At 40.6% G+C, this 23,017-nt stretch overlaps 3 protein-coding genes across 4 annotated transcripts; 1 reads left to right on the top strand and 2 right to left on the bottom strand.

The window, feature by feature from the left end:
* Positions 1–1,462: 1,462 nt before the first annotated feature.
* Positions 1,463–3,642, bottom strand: foxi3b (forkhead box I3b). The gene is made up of 2 exons (XM_018756366.2): positions 2,730–3,642; positions 1,463–2,468 (listed from the first exon to the last, which is right to left on the bottom strand). The coding sequence occupies exons 1-2, from the start codon at positions 3,322–3,324 to the stop codon at positions 1,900–1,902; spliced, it is 1,164 nt and encodes a 387-aa protein (XP_018611882.2). The 5' UTR covers positions 3,325–3,642; the 3' UTR covers positions 1,463–1,899.
* Positions 3,643–5,005: 1,363 nt separating this feature from the next.
* Positions 5,006–7,620, top strand: syce3 (synaptonemal complex central element protein 3). Of its 2 annotated transcripts, XM_018756396.2 has the most exons (3): positions 5,006–5,507; positions 5,795–5,929; positions 6,573–7,620. In XM_018756396.2, the coding sequence occupies exons 2-3, from the start codon at positions 5,824–5,826 to the stop codon at positions 6,788–6,790; spliced, it is 324 nt and encodes a 107-aa protein (XP_018611912.2). In that variant the 5' UTR covers positions 5,006–5,507; positions 5,795–5,823; the 3' UTR covers positions 6,791–7,620. The 2 variants fall into 2 exon arrangements, with proteins under 2 accessions (XP_018611912.2, XP_029113453.1); XM_029257620.1 differs by lacking the exon at positions 5,006–5,507 and having other exon boundaries at positions 5,744–5,929.
* A 1,224-nt stretch (positions 7,621–8,844) lies between these two features.
* LOC108936812 (lymphocyte cytosolic protein 2-like) lies at positions 8,845–15,626 on the bottom strand. The gene is made up of 8 exons (XM_029257523.1): positions 15,590–15,626; positions 15,197–15,279; positions 15,020–15,071; positions 14,828–14,926; positions 10,432–10,457; positions 9,914–9,988; positions 9,300–9,455; positions 8,845–9,154 (listed from the first exon to the last, which is right to left on the bottom strand). Exons 1-8 carry the CDS (start codon positions 15,624–15,626, stop codon positions 9,032–9,034), a joined length of 651 nt encoding a protein of 216 aa, XP_029113356.1. The 3' UTR covers positions 8,845–9,031.
* Positions 15,627–23,017: the final 7,391 nt, after the last annotated feature.

A 23,017-nucleotide genomic window follows, 5' to 3' on the forward strand; every position in this document is an offset into this window, starting at 1 on the left:
GCCAAACTTCCATTGTACGGGTTTTTGAATTTTCTTAACTGAATTCCTAATTAAATGGCAGACTATACAATTCAGTGGATGCATAGAAACTTCCTTCCTTACATAGTGGAGAGTGAAGCTTTTGTAAGTCTGCTTGTGTGTGCATGACTGTGTATGAGCGTACGTGCATTAGTCTGATCCTAATCAGTTGATGATTTTCCAACCATCCAGCTACATAATCAAATATCCTTCGGGGAAATGCCTTATACAATGAAATATCTGAAACATCAACATAATAAACTATATCACAAGTTAACTCAGAAAGCCAGAGGGTAGGCTTATACTTTAAGTCATATTTTCTGGAGTGGTTTAGGATATATACTTAACTGAAGGTGTCCAGCTGAAACTTCAGAACCAGTAACCTTTTTATGACAAAGCCCTGGCCTATGCATGAATACTGTGTGCATATAGATACACCAATAAATCAGCGTTTTGTTGATGGCACATTTTGTTTCTTAGCAACAAAAGATTCCTGAAACATTTTTTTTTTTGCCCACTGGGATGCAAATACAAGAAAAAACTGGCCAGCCTGTAACCATCCTGGTTGTCTCATACACTTTAGTCTTAAATGTAAATAGAGACAGAGAAGTACAGTACATATACCTCAGAAGTAAACAGTGTGAGGAAACAGACTGAAGGGCTTTGTTGTCATTTTGGGTGTTAGGTGTCAAGTACTGTGAAAACATATTTTTTTTTATTTATTACAGTTCACTTATGAGATGCTAAATAAATGAGGGGATGACAATTTTCCTGAGGAGTCTGGTTTGAGCTGATTTTTAAGGTGTATAAGATTTAAGGCTAAAGGGGAAACCTGTGTCTTGAAACGATAAATGTGATACAAATGATAGAAAAAATACTTTTAAAAAAACCTAGTTGACTTAGGTAATAGCAAAAACTCAATTTGTATATTTTAATTTCATGTCTTAACACCACAGAAGACCACTAAAGCGCTACTCTAACCCAAACCAATAAAATATTTAACACTTTAATATCTGTTTAAATGATGCCGTTTCTCATTTATAGACCTCCACACAAAACATTTTTCTCTTTTTAATTTTATTGACTTTAAAAATGCTGAACCATTTCATCCCGAATAAGGCCCTTGTTTATGGACCTGAAACACACCCCACAAATCTGTTTCTCTTAACCCCCAGAGAATAAAGCTGCTCAAATAGCCCCAGACACTTTTTTATAAAAGGTAAACATACAGTACATCCCAACAATCATGCAGTATATATTACAGCCACAGTATATAAATAGACAAACAAATACAAAATATACATTTTTACAAACAGCAGTGTCACACTGTCATTCATGAAACCAGTACATTTGTATTATTATTATTATTATTATTATTATTATTATTATCAACATTTACTATCATATATTTTTAGACAATATTTTAATTTGTTTGACTGAATTCACAAACTCATTCCAAATCCTTTAAGTCACAAACAGAATAGATGTCAGCCTCCTGCCCAAGGTTTCACATAAGGCTTTAGGCGATAATATCAAAGGACAGGCAGTTTGGATGTTTGCATGGAATGGCATAGTGTCAGCACCAAAGCTGATATGAGATTAGTGTATGCATGTGAGCTTTGACACTAGGTCTGGATAAGGGGCCGTGGGAGTGTTTGCCTTGTTCTATTGCCGCTGACTCAGGTGTTCCTGTGGGAGCCCGCTCTCGTCATCTTGCTGCCAAGTCACCATGCTGGGAAGAGCTGAGCAGGCCGCTTTGTGGGATTCTCTGCTGAGACACATTGTTCAGATGGGGGCTCTGCGCCAGTGAGAGAGAAACGCCAGTCAACACAATGGGCTGATGACTGCGTGTCTCTTTGCCAGTCTATCACTGAGTTTCCTTTACACTTCTGTGCCCTCCCGTGGGTAGATCACCCCGGCCGATCCGAGCCCAGGGTAGAAGTGGTTGTTAAACTGGCTAAGAATGGAGCCACTGTAACCGAGAGATGAGTGAGAGGGTGACGAGGAGAGCGGAGGTGGTGGAGGCAAGGGGGCTGCCCACTCCGGTACTGTAGCGTTGGGGGAGTAAGGGCCAAAACCTGTGGCTGAAGAGGCCCGTGGGGGACCCTCCACTGGCAGGCCCAAAGGCAGAGGACGGCTCAAGGAGTCTTCTCCGATGCCCATTGATCCCGTCGCCACTCCAGACATCTCAGACAGGAAGTTGCTCAGGCAAGGTGAGGGCCCTGTTGAGGTGGGTGAAGGGCCCCGCTCTGGAGTGTTGGTGATGTCAGTTACATTGCTGGGGTTTTTGGGGCTTCCTCCTGCGCTTCTCTCCCCTGACTCTTGGGCCAGAGGTCCCCCAGGGGCTCCTTCACCAAGGGAGTCAGACTTTCTCTTTCTCTTGCGACGGAAGTTGCCATTGTCAAACATCTTCTCACAGTTTGGGTCCAGTGTCCAGTAGTTACCCTTCCCTTAAATAAGATATAATAAGGATATTTAAGGATGAAACGATTTCTCTTGTGCAAACATTTGCTCTACTGAGGGTAAAAAGACATTTTTTTAAAATATAATCCTCTTTAATAACATTTAAGTTTTTCTTAAGATATACATGTTTCTATATACATATGTATCATTTTTATTTTATTTTTTTTCCCAGTAGCAGATCTATGAGTCATGTCATTGACATTGAGGCATGTCATTTTAGTCCAAACAAAGACTGAAAATGCTCTTACCAGGGTCATCCTCATCCCTTGGAACCTTTTTAAAGCAGTCGTTCAGGGAGAGGTTGTGACGAATGGAGTTCTGCCATCCTGCCTTGCTCTTGTTGTAAAATGGGAAGTTGTCCGCCACGTACTGGTAGATCTGACTCAGTGTGAGGCGCCGATCAGGGGCTCCATGTATGGCCATAGCGATGAGGGCAGAGTATGAATATGGAGGCCGGACCAGTTTCATCAGGTCTTCCTGGGAAGGCAGAGAGAACCAGTTGAGGTCCCCTCCAACTCCACCTGCCCCTCCAGCACCCAGGAAAGGCCTCTGCATACCATAGTGCTGGGAGACGAATGGAGGAGCTGCTGCTCCAGGACCACCACTCAGGTAAGGAGAACTGTTGATCCCAGAGCCGTTGAACCACAGGTAGGGGTTGGGAGATGTGGTGGTGTAGTCCCCCAACTCGTAGGATGTGGGGGCAGTCCTCTGAGGGCTGGGCAGCGATGGTGGAGGATAGTAACTGTCGCTGTACATGCTGAGCTCAGGAGGCTCCTGTCCCAAACTAGGGAACTGGGGACCACATCGAGGAGGTGACTGACCTTGTGACTCAAACGACGTCATGTCCTCTCCAAACTGTCTCCTCTTTTTTCACTGGTGTCCTCAGCTCCTTACACTTATTTTCCTTTGTGTGCCTTCGTTGCTGGAAGGGTATCGGTCTGTTTTGATGCCTCCCCGTACCACAGTGGAAAAAGATTTTCTTGAACTGCACTCTGTCCAAGCAGGTAGAATAATAAGGTCTGACACAGTTACCACCTGTTTCACCTGGTCCATTTATACAGCCACGGCGACACCCCTGTCTCTCCTGATTGGTTGGGTCCTACATGTGTCACAGTGTCAGTGTTTGCTACATTGTTCTTGGAGTGTCCTAAAGGATTTCCACAAGAAAATTTTCCACTAGTGTTTCTATATCTTCCACTATTACAACCAAAACTTTATGTAAACGTTTTTTTTTTTGTTGGTATCTCTATCATAAGGCAATTAAATTGAAATTTCAGATTCATATGAAATGATGTAAGCTTTTTGCGATATGTTTTTTTTTTTAAATTAAAGAATGAATAAATATTACAAGTCAGGAAATGCAGTTGTTCATTAGTTCATTAACCTTTACACAACTATTATATAGATCTGTGGGGGTAAATCACTCTATTGATTTACCCTCATTAAGTAACTTTAACCACTGAGTAACCTGTTCTTTTAGAGAAAATGTACAGAGATTACATAAATATTGAATAGTGAAACTCAAAATGTGAAATCTGTGAATGTGATTATCTGGAACATGGTCTTTTCTGTAAAATGTTTTATATTATTAATTGTATTCTTTGCATCTGTTACCTTTTAATGCGGAATTGTATCAAAACGAAGGGGGTGCGGTGGCGCGTGGGTTGGACCGGGTCCTCCTCTCCGGTGGGTCTGGGGTTCGAGTCCCGCTTGGGGTGCCTTGCGATGGACTGGCATCCCGTCCTGGGTGTGTCCCCTCCCTCTCCGGCCTTACGCCGTGTTGCCGGGTAGGCTCCGGTTCCCCGCGACCCCATATGGGACAAGCGGTTCCGCAAATGTATGTGTGTGTGTTTCAAAATGTATGTGTAGCTCTCAGTCCAATCTTTTACTGTGTTCTGCAATTATTTATTCAGTTTTCATATCAAACATTCTGTAAAACATGTATGAATATATGTGATGTACTGGTATGTGTATGATATATTGTTATATTGGCATTAAAAAAGCTAATTTACTATAAATATTTTACATAGAAAACTTATCAGTTCCAGATAACTGAATTGTAGTACCTTTTTTTGTGAAATATTTTAGGTAATTTCCTTGTTTTTAGGTTGTAATTCCCTGTAAAGTCAAATGATTGTTTAAATAATTAAACACTGCTCTCAGTATCTAGCAGTATGGGGTATTGGTTAAGCATTTTATCTTACTATATTTCTGTACACCGCTTTTCCTGTAATCCTTCACTTTGAAAATAAAGTAGCTGTTTGGATGTAAAGTGAGGTCAATTTAAATTACAAAATAATTACTCAATTGTGCTGGATTATGTTTTTTTTTTTTTTCTCTGACGTACGTATAGCTGAGGGTAAACAATTTTTTTGGCACAGACACGAGCATTTTTTTACCATTAGATCTTTCATTTATTTTCGTTTCTTTTTAAATTAACTGTGTCCAGGGCTGCACTAGACTAAGACATATAGCTGGCAAAAATATATACCAAAACATGTCAAAATAATTTATATATTGCCCGTTATTTTTAAGGGTACATGTAGAGAGGTAAGACTATTGTTTAGTAAATATTTGTTTAGGACCAAATTTCGGATAACGTTAAGTTCAGATGAAAATTCTTGGGTCGTTACAGACCCCCTCAGATGCGTTTATAAAACACACATTGCCACTTCTAAGGTTTCTTATCGAAAGCAATATTTAAAACCATTATTCGTTTGGAATTATTCATCATCCTGCATGAAATTTTATTTCTTTTATTACGTTCTCCACTGGCGAGCAGGTTTCGTAACTGTGTCACGAAGAGACCTGGTCGCGCGCCGCTAAGCCAAGCGCGTCGTCCTGCGACCCGAGAAAAAGTTTGAAGGCGTCGCGCGAGTCATTTGCATATTTAAAACGAACGATTACTGGCCCTCGCCACTTTTCGCGGGACTCGGCCCCTCCCGGCGGCGCGCGGGGTTTCCGTTGAAGACAACGAACGGTCCGAAGGGCGAATACGGTTAGGGACGCTGCAGTGAAACCACAAAGTAAGTGACAATAATACAAGTATTAACCGCACATCTCTTTTCATCTTCTGCTCAGTGTAAATTAAAACAGCAATACATCCATTGAAGTTATATCCCAAATATTTTCAACCCGGCTTGCTGTTTTTCTTTTTTACCACACCTGAATCATGATGATTCAGTCACAATCAGTGATGATCTGAAGCAGAGGTTACGCTCCGAAACTATTAGAAGTGAAACACGGTACGGGTATGCTGCATAACAAATTTAACTTTTTTGAATTTCTAATAAAACCTTATCTTTGTGTGCAGCATTGCGTGTTTTGGTGTGTGGAAGGAAGATGGATAACTCTGTACCAAGTGGCAGAGAGCTGGAGGAGGAGCAGGAGATGGACCAGCTGGGAAAGGATTTAGAGAAAATAATAGATAGTGTGGAAAATATGTCAGGTAGTTAATAGTTAAATAATTCACTAGTGGACTGCTGGTCTAGTCCGCTATTTTCTATGTACTTGTTAGTGCCGATCTTCCAGCTGGAGGCATAACATAGTATGGGGACAGCTGGTAGCTCAATGGTTAAAGCTGCTGCCTTTGCTCAAAGGTCACAGGTTTGAGCCTCACCTCTAGCTGCAGTACCCTTGAGCAGGGTACTTACCCTAAATTGCTCCAGTAAAATTACCCAGCTGTATAAATGGGTAAATAATGGTAGGTAGAGTAACACTGTAAGTTACTTTGCTGAAAAGCATCGGTTAAATGTATACAGTCTAGGCTATGCAGGCCTGTGGCCTTATTGCTTCATTTTCATATCAGCCTTTGATTTTACACTGTAAAATAAATTTGAGTGCAGTGAAGGAGCAGCATGTGGCGCAGTGGTTACAGCTGTCACCTTGGATCTGCTTGTTCTAAACTGATACAGCAAGAATACCCTGCTGTACAGATTGGTTAATCATTAACATTGAAGTCAACTGGGACTAAAGCATTGGCTAAATAAAAGCTAATATTAAAGATTTTTTATTTGTTTCCACTACGGGAGATTGACAAGGTTACCGTAAAAGGGTTCTGAGACAGTTTTTCCCTCTTTGCGCGTTCTTAGTGCAGCTAACCTGGATGGCGTATGACATGGTGGTGTTGCGCACCTGCCCTCAGGTGGGAGAATCTCTCCAAAAGTTAGAGGAAGAATTCTTCAGGTGCAAAGCTGTTCTGCAGAGCAAGCCACTGGAGCACCAAAACAGTTGTACAGAAAAAAATTCCTTGGGCAGTTCTGGTATATTGGCAAATCAAAGTGGCACAATGTTAAATGGCAAAATTTAACATTAACATCTACACTAGCCTTTTTTCTGATTGGAAAATGTATGAATTGTATGAATGAATTCCTTGTTATTTGAAAGTTAACTGTGTGGGAAAGTTGTGTTGGTTAATTATTTTTTCTGTTTTTCAGTAAAACTTACGTTATTCCCTGCTCTGTCATTTACATTTATCTTTACATTTATTAATATATTAGTCTCTCTGAAACATTGTGAGAAAAATTAGACAAGTAGAACATGACTAGAAATCTCAGTATAATACTGTTATAGTGCTTAGGTTCATAACACTTTGCTCAGAGTCATCAAACCAATACAATTAATAACTTCAGAAGTGGTATAAATGCTTTTTGGAGGATGTATTTGTTCTTCTAATATGCTGCTGTATTTGACAGTTAGAAACCGAAAAGGGACACAACGGGAATAACCACAAATCCTGGAATAGTTTTATATATGCCTTATAATTATGTTTTTTGCTTTTCGTTTAGCCCTTTGGGAAAGGACTTAAATGTTTATATTTTGGCTTCATGTTTTCTTGTTTTGTATTTTATGTATATACAGGACAGTGTTGCAAAACATCTGTTGAAACTTCTCAGATATAGATTTATTTTAAACAAGTCATGCAATTCACTTCCCTTTTCTGATCAAGTTTGATGTGGTTTGCCATATCAGCTGCTTTGGTTTAACAGCACTGTTCACAGTGACTGGCAATTTAAATATTAGGCTCTTAGTTCTGAGAAAAGTCACTCCTTGCCAAGAGGAGCAGTTATTGAGCACTGTAATGAAATTAATACCTGACATGCTGACACAGACATAACTGATACCATTCTCACAACTGTTTACGGGGATTTTTTTCCATCATAATATTAAGTAAGCTTTGGAAGTCCTTGTAATGATACTAAATTCACATTATGTTTTTGAATGTTGAATGATGAATGTTGTTTTATAATATTGAATGTTATTTTATAATATTGTCATCCTTAAGCAGTATTTTGAAATGTGACCTTGTTGAAAATGACAAACAAGGCAAATAAACAGTTAAAAATTAAAGGGGTGTTAATTGCCAGTTTTTTCTTGAGTTTGTATGTGATTACCATGCTCTGACCACCGTTTCACCAATTATTGCTCATCAGCCATTTGCAGCATATATGTTGTAAAGAACACATCAACGTCCAGTAGCTGGGTGGTGCCATTGCCTTTATATTTGAAGTCCCTTCCTTATGTAGTACCCTTGATTATGGTAAATAAGTAAATACAATATACAAAATAAACAAACAACATACTAATCGATAATGCACAATAAAATTTAAAGTGTGTGTCTGTGTTTCCCAGTGAAGACCTAATCTCTCTAATACATTTTCACCATATTTTTGCTCACCTTCACAAAATGGCATCTCTTCATGGGAGGGAAGAGTGCACAATCAAGGCCAGGAAAGACGTGGAACCCAAGACAAAAGGCAGCAGACAGTAAAGGACGTAAGTGAAGATTTAGAAAACAGAGCGGGAGCAGTTGTTGAACACTATTTGGCCCAGACATCTTTCATCTATTATATAACCGACATTCTATCAGTTAAAGATTGCCGCCAGAACCATCACCATAAATCAAGAAGTGCTGAGAGGTAAAGTTACTAAATGGTACAGGCTTTCTGCTCCCATATCTGTGCCAATAAAAACGCCTAGACTGTATACAACCAAGGTTAATCCTCAAAGATGTGTCTGAAGCTGCCACTGACAAAGGCTGCTGTTATAGCTGTCTGCACCTGTCGCCTCCAGCATCTACTGTAAACCATCTCTTAGTAAGCATGTGGGCAAATAAGCGTTAATATAAAGGTTATGCCCATGTATGACACAGACTGACAATTTTATCAGACTTGCCACTGTACAAATTATCATTTTTGATCGTTAGAGCATGAAGTTTTAATCACCAACTCAGGAAACCACATCAGTGTGAAAAAAGTTTAAACAGTAATATGTAAGTTGGTAACAGAGTTATTGGAAGACATCATAGGAATTTTGCTGTTAGGTAAATGACATTCCACCACTATATACTTAATTACTCGCCAGGGCCTTTCCTTGTACTCAAAAAGGCTATGTGATACCTCAACAGTTAATAGCGAACTTCCTCAAAAAATAATCACGGCTTTGCACAATATTCATAAACCTGGCCACACAGCAAGGAAATGTCACAAATTGCTGAAGATACTGATGAGCTGAAGCTTTGACCTAAACCAGCAGGGACTTGAAAGGGTTACTACTGCAACACTGCAGGGTACAACAGTGGACAGTGCCTCCGGGGTTCATGGTAATTTGCATCAATCAAATTTAGTGGGATTTGCATATGGTGCTGGATGATGGTCCCCACATTTCTGAAGTTCTGCAGAATAAATAAATCAGTGAAGGCATTTATTTCATGTAATTTTCAAACTAAATAATATTAATGCATTCATGTAATAATAATAATAATAATAATAAAGCAGGATGGACTGTGGAAAGTGTAGTAATAGAAACAGATACACTACCTCGATGGTGTTGAGGCCTGTGCCCAAAGAGAAGGTTCTTTGGTCACTATTATAACGGATCTGGATATTGTACACCTTATCTTGGTACAGCACCATAAGGGTGTAGGGCTGGGTGGGTGAAGACGTTGAACTGTCCCGTACCAGGAAGGCACCATCCTGAAATGCTCGAAGGTTTAGGAACAGATGAAAACCAATATCCAGCACTATATGCAGTTTCTGCCATTAAATATATTTTTTATCAAACGAAACATATTTTTCAAATATATTTCAGATTGAGTGGCTGTGTTGAGCTTCACTGTGTGAACTGCATTTCTTTTACATATACTATATGCATACATTTACATTTATTCATTTTTAATTTAGGAGGATAATGACTAATATGTAACACTTGGCAGACACCTGTGTCCAAGGTGACATGCAATGCTATTTACTCTGTTACCATGTTGTCGTTTCATTGTTGTTGGTTAGTATAGAGTTCATTTTAGATTTCGTTCACATTGCTTGGGTTTATGATTTCTAGAGAAACATGGCATATAATGGTTACCTTTAATGCCAGGTGAAACAGGTGTGGGGTCTTACAATAGGCCAGTTTAGGAGCAGATGAAGCAGCTCACCTTTCTGACCCTTCTCAGATAGCTCTCTGCATACCCTCGGGTCACTTGACCAAGGTACCATGAGGGATCGAGGTCCTGTACAGATATGGAGGGAAGAAATTATACATCATGTAGTCCATTTTTGCAAGATAGACACTTTTACAAAATAATAAAGATTACAAAACTATTAGCACCCACAGAATGTTCATTATTGTGTTTTCTTGGATTTATTCAATTACAAATAACAAATGCAGTAAAATTGTTTTCTATTGTCCAGACTGTAGTGCCACAAAATGTACTTTGAATTTTTGATATGTAGCTTTACAGCGCCCTCCTGTGAAAAAAATTTGAACTTAATAAATAAAGTTGATCGATAAAAGGCTGATGCAGGTTATTTTGTCGCGCTGCAATGCGCGTATGTGCGTTGCAGTATTTCCAAGTGTACAAGTTCTGTTGAAATTTCGTGCTAAAAAGATGGAATTTTCATAGAGAGATTTTAAATGAATAAATAAACGTATACAAATTGTAACCATACTTACTTTAACAGTGCCACCAGGTTTTGTTTCTGTGAAGTGACACCACACAAGTGCAGTGAGTGGTCAGGCCTACATTTCCATTCACATTTACATTTATTCTTTTCTTCTCTCCAAAGAGACATGCAATTTAGAGTAAACGATGGATTTCACAGCGCAGTGCCAACAGACAGAGATACAGATGCAGACACGCAATTCACAAAGCAGGTCAGTTAGTCCAATGACACCCTTTTTGCGAGCATACTTTACACAAATACCTATAAATAGAGCTGATGGGTTTACATGTTGATCAACAACACGTTTTTGTACGTAGCACCCTACAATAGAAAATATTTAATACTTGCAAAATGTGTGTGTGTGTGTTTTATCAGACACTTTAACCTAAAGATTCTCGCATGCTGCTATTATTTTTGTCACAGATGAGTAAATGTCCTTTCTGCTCCTGTTGTAAATCATGGATACGATACCAAGTCTTAAGTTGATAATGAAAAGTTGTAAAATGTTACAGTTCATTAAAAGAAGTAATATGGAAAATTAAGTTTATTGTCACGGTGTGCAGGGAAGACAGGTCATGGTAAAATATGTACTTCAGTAAGAAGCCTAAGAATTCATCAAGGCAAGAAGAGGTGTTTGGGGGGACGAGGGCAGGGGCCCCGCATTGATCGCTACGACCTACGGAGCGGTTCAAATAAGTCGGGTGAAGTCCAGGGGCAGGTTGCACACCAAAGACCACAGGACATCAATACCTCTGTCTTAGAGGAGACAAGACCAAACATGGATGCACAAGGCAGCATCGATCATGGGGAGTATGCGGGGCAGATGATATCAAGACGGGCAGGGAAGGAAAGGTGTAGAGAACAAAAACTTAAGGTGAGATGGCCAGGCGCCACTGACTGTAAGGAGTGGACCTCTGTTAACGATGACTTGAGAGGGATTTTAAATGGGTTGAAGGGTACGGCTGAGTCTAAGATAAACCAATTGGGTGAGATTATATATGATTATGGGGAGAAGAGATTTGGGGTGTTTGAGAAGAAGCGTAAGGGTGAGCAGAGCAGGTTAAAGTCAAGAAGGCAGATGGAAATTGAGAGGTTGATTCAGGAAAGAAGACACCTAAAAAAGCTTTGGAAACGAGCAGATGAGGAAGGTAGAAGTGGTATTAATATCTTGCAGGAAGAACTGAAACGTAGATTGGTAGTGTTGAGGAGAGCGGAAAAGCTTAGATTGAGGAGAAAGAAGAAGGAGCAGGCTAGGGTGGCATTTTTAAGGACCCATTTAAATTTGTGAAGTCCTTGCTTGAGCAAGAGAAGTCTGGTTGTTTAGATGTTGAAAGGAGGGAGTTGGAGAGCTATCTGCAGGAAATGTACACCGATGGTGAAAGTGAGAGGGTTTTTGAAGTACCTGCAGATATTCCTCCATTAGGGGAGATTGTGGCACAAATGGATGTGTGTCCTCCAAGGTTGAAAGAAGTACAAGAGGTGGTACGGCGTGCAAGGGCAGCATCTGCTCCAGGACCCAATGGGGTTCCTTACTGGGTGTATAAAGGTGCCCCAGACATCTTAAAGTTTTTGTGGAAGCAGATGGTGGTCGTATGGAAAAAAGGTATTATTCCAAAGGAATGGCGGCGAGCAGGAGGAGTGTTTATACCCAAAGAGAAAGATGCGGTAGATATAGGGCAATTCAGGCCAATATGCCTTCTTAACGTTGAAGGGAAAATATTTTTTAGTGTTGTGGCGCAGAGGTTGTCTGCATATTTGTTGGTCAACAATTTAATTGACACCTCTGTGCAGAAGGCAGGAATTGCGGGTTTTTCAGGCTGTTTAGAACATTGTAGTATGATTTGGGATCAGATGAAGGAGACCAAGATGGAAGGTAAAGACCTCCATGTGATTTTTTTGGACTTGGCAAATGCCTTTGGTTCAGTGCCGCATGTTTTGTTGTGGAGAGCATTTGATTTTTTTAAAGTTCCAGAGTGTATTACGAGACTGGTTAAGGTGTATTTTGAAGACATTCAATTTTATTTTTGTACCAAGCAATACACCACATCTTGGCAGCGGCTGGGGATTGGTATAATGGCTGGATGCACAATCTCGCCTCTGGCTTTTACCATGGCTATGGAGGTGTTAATAAGGGCGTCGAGATGGGTGGTTGGGGGTATGAGGCTGAAGGATGGTTCTCACCTTCCGCCAATCAGAGCGTATATGGATGATATGACTCTGCTTACTACTACTGTCCCATGTACTTGTCGCTTATTAACGAAGTTGAATGGAAATCTAAAGCTGGCCGGATTGAAAATTAAACCTAGTAAGTGTAGGAGTTTGTCGATAGTGAAAGGAAAGTTATCACGGGAGAATTTCCAGATTGATGGGGAAAAGATTCCGTCAGTGGCTGAAAGGCCAATTAAGAGCTTGGGTCGCTGGTATGATTCCTCATTTAGCGACAGGGAGCAGGTCAAAAGATTAAGGGAGGATGTTGTACTGGTATTAATAGGATTGATAAATCTTTTTTGCCAGGGAAGCTGAAGGTTTGGTGCCTTCAGTTTGGTTTATTGCCTCGTATTAGATGGCCGCTAACTATATACGAGGTCTGTATGTCAGAGGTTGAAAGACTGGAAAGGATTATGAGCAAAGCTATTAGGAGATGGTGGAGGTTCCTCATTGTTTGAGCAGTGTGGCTTTGTACAGAAAGGGGGTCTTGGAATTACCACTGACTAGCCTTGTGGAAGAATTCAAGTGTGCCAAGGTTGGTTTGGAATTAACATTGTCAAGCTCAAGAGACCCAGTGGTGAGATCGGTTCCTGTAAGTTTAAAAAAAGGACGTAAGTGGGATCCACAGGAAGCTATTGCGCAAGCGCAGACAGCGCTTGAGCACAGAGATGTGGTCGGTCAGGTGCAGGTAGGTAGGGCGGGGCTGGGTGCTGGCGATCGAATAAAGTTGTGGAGTAAAGCTAAGTTGCCGGAGAGGAGAAAGATGGTGATTGGTTTTATCCGCGAACAGGAAGAGGAGACAAGGCGGGTAATTGCGACGTCACATGGTGTGCAAGGGCGATGTTTGGCTTGGGAGCATGTGGAGAAGCGGAAGATCAGCTGGCGTGATCTGTGGGCGATGGACGCCGGTCGTATTAAGTTTCTCATTGGAGCCACCTACGATGTTCTCCCTACTCCACAGAATCTTAATCGCTGGGTAGGTATATAGAGCCGACTTGCAGCTTGTGCGGTGGTATAGCCTCTTGAGGCACGTTCTATCTGCATGTAAGGTTAGTTTATCTCAGGGAAGATATACTTGGAGGCATAATGAAGTGTTAAGATCCTTGGCATGCTTGTTGGAGAACAAGCGGGTTGAAGTTAATTCACTCCCGCGGTATGGAAGAAATAAGCTAATTTCTTTTGTGCGGGAGGGGGAGAGTGTTGCAAGTCACGCGCGTGGTCGTGGTGATACGAGTTTTAAATGGGGGGGAGGTGCGTGACTGGAAGTTGTTGGCGGACGTGGGAAAACAGCTGCAGATGCCGCAGTGCATTGCGATCACGGCGTTGAGACCCGATATTGTGCTGTACTCCGAGGGCGCACGGATAGTTAGTGTACTTCATTGAATTAACGATACCTTCGAAGACTCATTGGAAGATGCCTTTGAGAGGAAGAAATTGAAGTACACTGAGTTGGCTGGTGAGGTGAGGGAGCGAGGCTGGCAGTGTGTTATTAGACCGGTGGAGATCGGCACTAGAGAGTTTGTTGCAAAATCAACCACGTCGCTGCTGTTGGAGTTTGGTTTTAGGGGTCAGTCGTTAAGAGCAGCGATTAAAAGCTTGTCAGAGGTAGCAGAAAGATCCAGTCAGTGGTTGTGGATGAGAAGGCACCAGGGTGTTTGGGGGACGCACACTTGAGTGGGGAGTACTCGCCTAGGTGAACATCAATGGTTTGAGTTTTGTTGTCACCTCCATATGCTGATGTGGTGTATTGGTTGGTGGTTGGGGTGGGTTTTTTGTGGGTGGAGTCGCTGGGATGGCACTGTGGGCATGGAGAGGGGTGGGTCTGGGATGCCAGATCTCGCCGTTGAGCCTTCTGGAGGTGTCGTGGGCTCAATTCAATGAAACATCAACGAAGGAAGGTGCCCACTTGACAACCCCAACGAAGTGCACGCGGTGGCTCCCGGCAAGGAGGATGGTGTTTGCCCATGATGTGGGCTGATTTTTCTTGTGAAGGGAATTGTTTGGTGGGGTTTTGGGAGGGATGGAATATTGCGGCGTGGTTGGTTTGTGTCCAGCCCCCCTTGATTTTGGCACGAGGGGTTGAACATCTTTATTATTGTATGTATGTATGTATGTATAGTACAACATTTTTAATGTAGTACTCTTGACTCTGAGTACAGTGTGCATGTGAAAGGTATGTCAGTAAGGCATTGAGGTACCTGACAGTGAGGGGTAGCTGGGGTATTGGAGGTCTTTACATAGACTGTCCTTCAACCACTCTGGCTTGGTACTTCGGTCTACCTTGGGTGCAGAATGAGCTGAAGAGAAAAACCTAAATATTATGCATGTCTTTGTAAATCAGCAACAATGCATCATATCCTTCACACAGGCTCTGAATTTGGTACTCCCACCTGGAGGTTTAAATGGTGTGGGCTGACTTCTTCTGGGAGAAGGAACCCCAAGCTGAGCAAAAAGGTGATAAAATAAAGTGATACAGGAAAAAATATTTTTAGTGAAAGAAGGTAGAAATAAAACCATAATTTGGAATATGGAGGAGAAAAGAGAGAAGGTAATGAAATGAAACTCACATTGGTGACGCTTAAACGAGAGACAGAAGGTCCAGGCCCTGGGGTTCTGACAGCTTGGACTTGAGAGGGTCTTTGTGGAACATCTACTCATAAACAGAAGCATTGTTACTTCTGTATCTACAGCCAGTATGTTGATCATCACCTTGCAGTTAGATCTTGTTTCTTTCACACATTATTTAAAATACTTAAGCAATTTGAAACACACACACACATTTTCTGAACCGCTTGTCCCATACGGGGTCGCAGGGAACCGGAGCCTAACCCGGCAACACAGGGCGTAAGGCCGGAGGGGGAGGGGACACACCCAGGACAGGACGCCAGTCCGTCGCAAGGCACCCCAAGCGGGACTCGAACCCCAGACCCACCGGAGAGCAGGACTGTGGTTCAACCCACTGTGCCACCACACCCCCCTTTCAATTTGAAAGGGCATCCACAATACCTATGTAGTCACGGTTTTCTTGAGGCTTTTAAGATGGAATGGAGAAAGCATTTCGATGGATGGCGGTACTTCATATTCATTGTCACTGTTCACGCTCTCGCTGGGTCCCTCTCCTACAGGGCACACATAATCGTCCTCTACAGGGCCTTCATTGCCTGACCCTGGACTCTCATAGTCATGATCACTGTCAGCCTGACAAGCCAAGGAAAGGATTTAAAAGAGAGCACATCCAGTAATACAGCTGAACATAAAAGATTGACAATGAAGCCATGAAAATGTCTCACATGTTCAGATATGTGGTAGAAATGTACTTGGGAGATTTCATGCATTATAATCCAACATAAACTCAATCAAATGGAAAAAACTCAGCTTTTGTTTACATTTATTCATTTAGCAGATGCTTTCGTCCAAAGCAATGTACATCTCATGGCTATCCTTTTTTTATATGTCTGTTCTTGAGTGGCCCAAACCGTATATGCAGTGCTGTGTTATGCAAGTAGCTTTGTTGATTTCAATGAATGGACTTAAGACACCACAGACACAAAAAGAGAGGAAAACTTGCTAGAAGTCAGACTTACAGATTCTTGAGAACTGAAGCACTGCTGTCTTTGGCCTATGAAAATGAAACGGAACATAATATGTGGCCATAGGATGATGGATTATTATTATTATTAGTAATGCGTGTATATGATATAGTACAATATTGTGACATCAGTGACATACAATGTATGTTAGTGGATAATAATTAATAATATTATTATTATTATTATTATTATCTTTTTAAGGGGTTCTCAAATCTGCAAATATTCATAGACAATAAAAATTTGCTGTGGAATTAGGGAAAAAATCTATAGGTGGGCATAAGATACAATGGTATTATACATATTGGATGTAGTACTCCAAATTACGCATGATGGTAAGAATCCACAAAGATATTTTCATAACTTTTGCTTCATTGCATCAATAGCGGGCTTTTATAGGGAACTTTACTGGATATTCTGCTAACGTCTAAACAGTAATATACCTGAAGTGAAACAAAATGGTCCAAAAATAACAGAAAAATCAATAAAAAAACTAAACACTAGAACACCATATTTCTATATATAATTTGCACCTATAACATATTTAATTAAAATGCAGTTATACCTTGTGCCTGATACTTGTGTGATGATGATCTGTGGAAGACAAAGTTAATAACTGAAATTAACATTTTGTTGTTTTTCACTTTTTTTTTTTTTTTTTTTTTGGTTTCAGTTTAAGAATTATCAATTAAATATTCTAAAGACTGATGGGTTACTGCTTCTTATTCTGTGAAATTTTCTCTTTTTAAAATTATGTATTTGGAAATATCCTTGCTTTTGGTCCTTCTTATTAATCTCATTTCTTAGTCTGTTGATCAATCTGAAAAACAATGTTGACTGTTAGCAGATAATTTCTATACCATTTAGGCTGGTGCTGCAGTATGCCATGTTTCAATATATAACCTGCCTTTTATTTTTTGTTAGCTTTTATTATATATATATATATATATATATATATATATATATATATATACACACACACACACACACACACACACACACACACACACACACACACACACACACTGTCTGAAACCGCTTGATCTAAGCAGGGTTGCGGCGAGCTGGAGCCTAACCAGGCAACACAGAGTGGAAGGGACACACCCAGGATGGGACCCCAGTCCACCGCAAGACACCCCCAAGTGGGACTTGAACCCCAAACCCACAGGAGAGCAGGTCAAACCTGCTGTGCCACTGCACCTCCCTTTTATTGAATATAATTAGCAATTATTCAGTAATATTACACAAATTATGGATCTCAAGATCAGCTATGCTATAATTGTACTTCCTGCCAGTGACACAAATTTATAAAAGGAGGTCAGAAACCTAAACCCTCCTTTTATAGGAATTCTGTGGTTGCGGTAATTTACTTTTTTCACTTCACTTAATGAAAGCCAACATCATAAAGTACTGTTTTGTTCCTCCTTTTATGAGAGAAAGAATGACAACAATAAAGAAATGGAGTTGTTTGGCAAAAAATACATAATCTTTCAATGTTTACACATTAAAGTAAACAAATTCATCAAATTTATTACACAGGACTTCTATGCACCTTTCAGGAATTTGAAGTAGTTTTGCAAAACTGAAAGTTTTCATTATATGCATGAATTAATTAAAAGGGCAAGTTATTGGTCAAAAAAGCCAAGTATAAACTTATTAAGGGCTCATATGTGGAAAAGCATATGAAAAGCTCCTTGTAACTGTCTAAAAAACAGCAATCACTTGCATTTCTGCAATTAGTGACATCCAGGCAGTTACAGTACAACATCTTCATCAATGGTGAATAATGAGATTATTACAAAAATATGACAATACATTACAAATAAAGCTGATGGTGAACACACAACTGTAGCAAAATAGTCAACTGATGTCATCAATTAAGTTTAATAAACTGGATGGTGCAAAAAAATGTCATACATGACTGGATATCCAAGTACTCAGAGTGAGGGTGTGCTGGCATTCTTCAGCTCAGAACAGGCAGAAGCATAATTAAGAAAACTAAAAAGATATGACTTACAAATCGGGGAAAAACTTACGCTGCCTTAGGAAATTTCTGAAGTTCATTATTTGACATATTCTGAAAAAAAGTAGAGAGAATTACAAAAAGGAAATCACAGACAGCTCTTTTTTGGAAACGGTATGAAAACTACATGTATACCTGTTCCTCATGCTACTATACTCCATTAAACTACCTACTCAGACAAAATCCCATTGTAAGGGGACTGAATTGCAATTATTTATTGTGGAAGAAAATTATTGGTTCCTGGTCAAAAAAACTCTCTCTCTCTCTCTCACACACACACATACACACACACTGGCTGAAATGGGTATCCTGAGCGGGGTCGCGGAAACTGAAGTTGAACTCGTCAATACAGGACGCAAGGCTGGAGGGGGGCAGGGGCACACCCAGGATGGGACGCCAGTCTGTTGCAAGGTACCCCAAGCAGGACTCGAACCCCAGACCCACCAGAGAGTGGGACCTGGCCAAGCCTGTTGCGCCTCAAAAAAAACCTCACCTAAATTAAAATTCTTAAAATAAAAGGTATTGTGTGCATGGAGATTATATCAGAACACATTTTATAATATTTGAAACAAAATGTTTTCTTTCTAGCTTGTTCCTTCATCTTATATTTTCATTAATTCATTCATTATTAGTAACCGTATGCCAGACAAGTTAATCTTGAATGGGGCACCAACCCATCAAAGGATATAATGTTATATTCTTTCTGTTCATTTTATGTTTCTCTGCCTTTATAGTCTTTTCCTGAGCTTTTTTGTATTTTCTTTTAAACTTTTTAGGAAACATTTTGATTGTTTTGCTCATTGATGTTCATGATATTGAAAAATGCAGTTCATAATCACAAAAATCACTACTTGTGACTTTCTGTCCGCAATGGACACGGACACTATGCTGTTAGAAGCGCTCTGTAGAATTACTAACAAATTTTTGGTGCTAAATCATCTTCATTCATCTGATGTAGTAAAGCTTTATTTATACTACTGTAAGGGTGTTCATGTGGCATTTATATGATTTAGATAACATTTAAATGTTTTCACACACACACACACACACACACACACACACACACACTTTCGGAACCACTTGTCCCATACGGGGTTGTGGGGAACCAGAGCCTAACCCGGCAACACAGGGCGTAAGGCTGGAGGGGGAGGGGACACACCCAGGATGGGATGCCAGTCCGTCACAAGGCACCTCAAGCAGGATTTGAACCCCAGACCCACTAGAGAGCAGGACCTGGTCCAACCCACTGCACCACCGCACCCCCCACTTAGTTAATCATTAAATTAAAACACAAGCCTTTTTTTGCTATGCCTCCAGAGCTATAAAGATGTCTGTAAAATCCAGCAGTGATTATATTTCACGAGAACTTAAAGGTGACACTAAAATACTTCACTGAGTTTGCTCTTTATACCTAATATCATATACGGCAACCAAGGCTTAACAGATGGTCACTTACAAGGAACTAAGAACCATTTACTATTTTGTATTCTTTTACAAACATCATATCTTATTGTTTTCTGTGAAAATAAGATTTGACATTTATACTTTCTTTCTGTGTACTGTGTTCTCAGTTGGACCTTAAAGGATGTGACAAAGTTGTCAAGATGCATAATATACTAATGAACACTGGTAATAATTAATAGATTCAGAGTAGTTTTCAAACAAGTTAAATGATTTTGGCCCAGTTACCATAAATATTGAAAATTTTAATTGCAGGAGGCAGCTTCTTGATTCTTCTAGTTTAAGTAATGTAGTCACCCTGGCACAGAGAGAGAAATTTAGACCAGGAAAGGAAGAAGGGAAAAAGCAGAGCACACCCTTACCCTTTGAGTAAATGCATCCCAGCCAGTGACCTCTGACTTAGCTGGAGTCCTCCCAAAACTCATTTTATATTAAAATCAGATCCACTGAAAAATGAAAAAAAAAAAAACAACATAAAAGTTATAAGACACGTAACTGTATGCGAAAAAACATGTCTGGCAGTCTTCCGCTTTTGCACACTTATATGCAGTGTGCTGCTGTGTTACACTTTTTAAAGCATTTTAGAGGAAGGAAGCTAAAAGATTAGACAGTGAGAGCAAACAAAAAATGCATCCTAGTCACATTTCACAGTTGACCCACAGTCTTTTTTGAAGTTGTTCTACAATATGCAGACATTATATGGTATATGAGTAATGGGTAGCAAGTAGTGCTCTAGCTAGGGCTGGTGCTTTATTATTAGAAGGATCAAATTTCCAATCTTAGCTCCTGCTGTACTACCCTTGATCAAGTTATTCACCCTGAATTGATACAATAGGAATACTCTGCTGTGTAAGATGGTAAATATAGTAAAATTTTCTAATACTGCAAGCCTCCTTGAAGGAAAGAATTTTCATATCAAGATGTGGTGAGGATCTGAGAACATGATCTTGAGAAGTGTGGCCACAGTCTGCTCATGCACAGCAACATCATTGCTATTGAGAAAAACCTAAATAGTATGCCTTTCAGAATCTGCAGCAATACAGTCGTCTCACGCACGAAAGGTCCAAAACCAAAAGTCTACAGGTTCTAGGTGTTGGCTCCGATATGGTGGATTGAGTTCCCTCGGTTCTTCAGACCTGCTGAATCTCTTTCAAGATATATAAAAGGTTTTAAAATGCATCACAGACCATTTTCTCTCCTGATCTCCTAACAGCTCCATAAATTTGTATCACACCATATATCACAGATTGCATTATGTAAATGATTTCATAAACTATATGAACAGTGTACACGTAGGTCCATGAGCAAGAGACCTTTAGAGATTATTCTGAGTATTTCAACTGATGGGGTTCATCATATTCAGTCTTTGTTCTTCCTGTCATGAACCCCCACCCCATCCCATAGTACAGACATAATTCCCTGCAGCTCTCTCATTCTCTGACAGTGTCATAGTCATGATTACTAACATGTGGGTGAATTAAGGAGAAGTCAGTTAATACGGCATAGCTGCACATCAGCGGCAAGTCAGGTTATGGGTTAGGACTGTTGCCCTGCATTCTGAAGGTTTCATGCTTTATAACCACAAGGTACTTACAACGAAGTGATACAATAATATCACTTGTGGCAACGTATACTGGTTTACAGGAAAGAAAGCAGACTAGAGTTTCATGTTTTGTAGTATTGTGTGTTAGGCTGGGTGAGGTGTTGGGGGGGGGGCCTTGGCCAGTGCCCGCTGTGTGGCAGGGCTGGGGCTCGAACCCTACTGGGGTGCCCTACGGCGGACCGGAGCCCTGCCCTGAGTGTGTCCCCTCGCGGCCCTGTGTTGCCCAAGTGTAGACGTGTTTTCATGATACGAGTTTTTGATATAATCCTATGCAGAAGCTCGATGGATTTTAAAAACCCATCTGTATCTGTTGCAATGTCTTAGAGTAGATGCACCCCAGGTCATAACCAGATTTAGCTGGAATTCTCTCAAAACGTATTAAAAAGTGAACCTGCTGAGAATAAAAAAAAAAGAAGCATAACTGCAAGTGAAAGGCACAGTACTCTGTTGTCTTTCTGTTTTTGCACACACTACTCGTGCAACTTGCTGCCCATGTACTCCTTTTCTATAGTGTTGCACTTGAAGAAGAAGTAAGAACAGATAACATCTTGACGGGAAGGGAAAAACGTCCTCACTTTGGCCAGTTACACTCCGCTTATTCATATCTTCCGCCGCCAAGGATACGTAAGGCTTCCATTGGTTAACGTCTTCCCGTTTTGTCCCAGTGTGTTTTACGACCCAATCAGGCCACTCGGCCACAACCGACTACGCTGCCACGAAGAGCGCTACGCTTTGCGGGAACTGTGCGCGGTGGAAGCACGCCCTGCGCTCACGTGGGCAATGGAAGAAATGTAACTGCGCGCGGACCGAAGCGCGCCTCCTAGGCAAGGGTGTCTTTGCGCTGCTGTACTCTCACTTGTATTGTTTAACTTTCGCTTCATTCCCATATATTTTCGTCCTTACATTCATTTCTTCACTTACACGATACTTGTGTTCCATTGAGAAATTCTACAATATAAAATTATTTAATAAAAATTAATTATTTTAATGGGGGGATAGAGTTATGTGGCACTTTGCTCCATCAAAAACAGCATAATCAACGCTAACAACAACGAAGCATAATGCACGGGATGTTCTTTCTAATTGTATATAATATTTCTTCTTGAGCGTTGCTGCACGAACACGTCATGTTTCATGACTGCGTTTTAAACGCCTTTTTTTCACAGCCAGCAGCGGGTTTCCGGAAGTCACACGTTTTGTTTTTAATTTTTCGCCACAGAGACCCTTTTCCGTGGTTCTGCACCAGGCAAAACGAATTAGTTTTAAGCCAGTTGATCCCTGATTTTAAACGGTGCTCTATCTAGATGGTTTCCGTAGTTGTTTGTGACACAGGGCAGGCCCCTAGCTAGTTTACCTGCCGATCGTCTAGGTGAAAAAACTGTAAACTTACTTTTTTTGAGTAGGGTAGTGCTTTCGGGCAGTCAGTATTCACAACACTGACAACAGTACTTGCTGCAGCGAACAGAAATGTTTTTGGCTATTTCGTTACGTGAACCAGAAACGTGTCACCACGTAGCCTAGGCTATATTATATATATATAAATTGTTTAAGACAAGGTGAAGGTACGTGACTGTGAATGTAATGTGTTTTACCATTTTCATAAACCGTTTGTCCAGTGCGGGATGTAATGGACACCTATCATCACTCCATCGTAAACAATATGAATATCACACTTTATTTTTTAAGAACTACGTTTCGTTCCACACGTCATCCC

The sequence above is a fragment of the Scleropages formosus genome, chromosome 13 (genome assembly GCF_900964775.1).
Source record: "Scleropages formosus chromosome 13, fSclFor1.1, whole genome shotgun sequence".
Classification (NCBI taxonomy): domain Eukaryota; kingdom Metazoa; phylum Chordata; class Actinopteri; order Osteoglossiformes; family Osteoglossidae; genus Scleropages; species Scleropages formosus.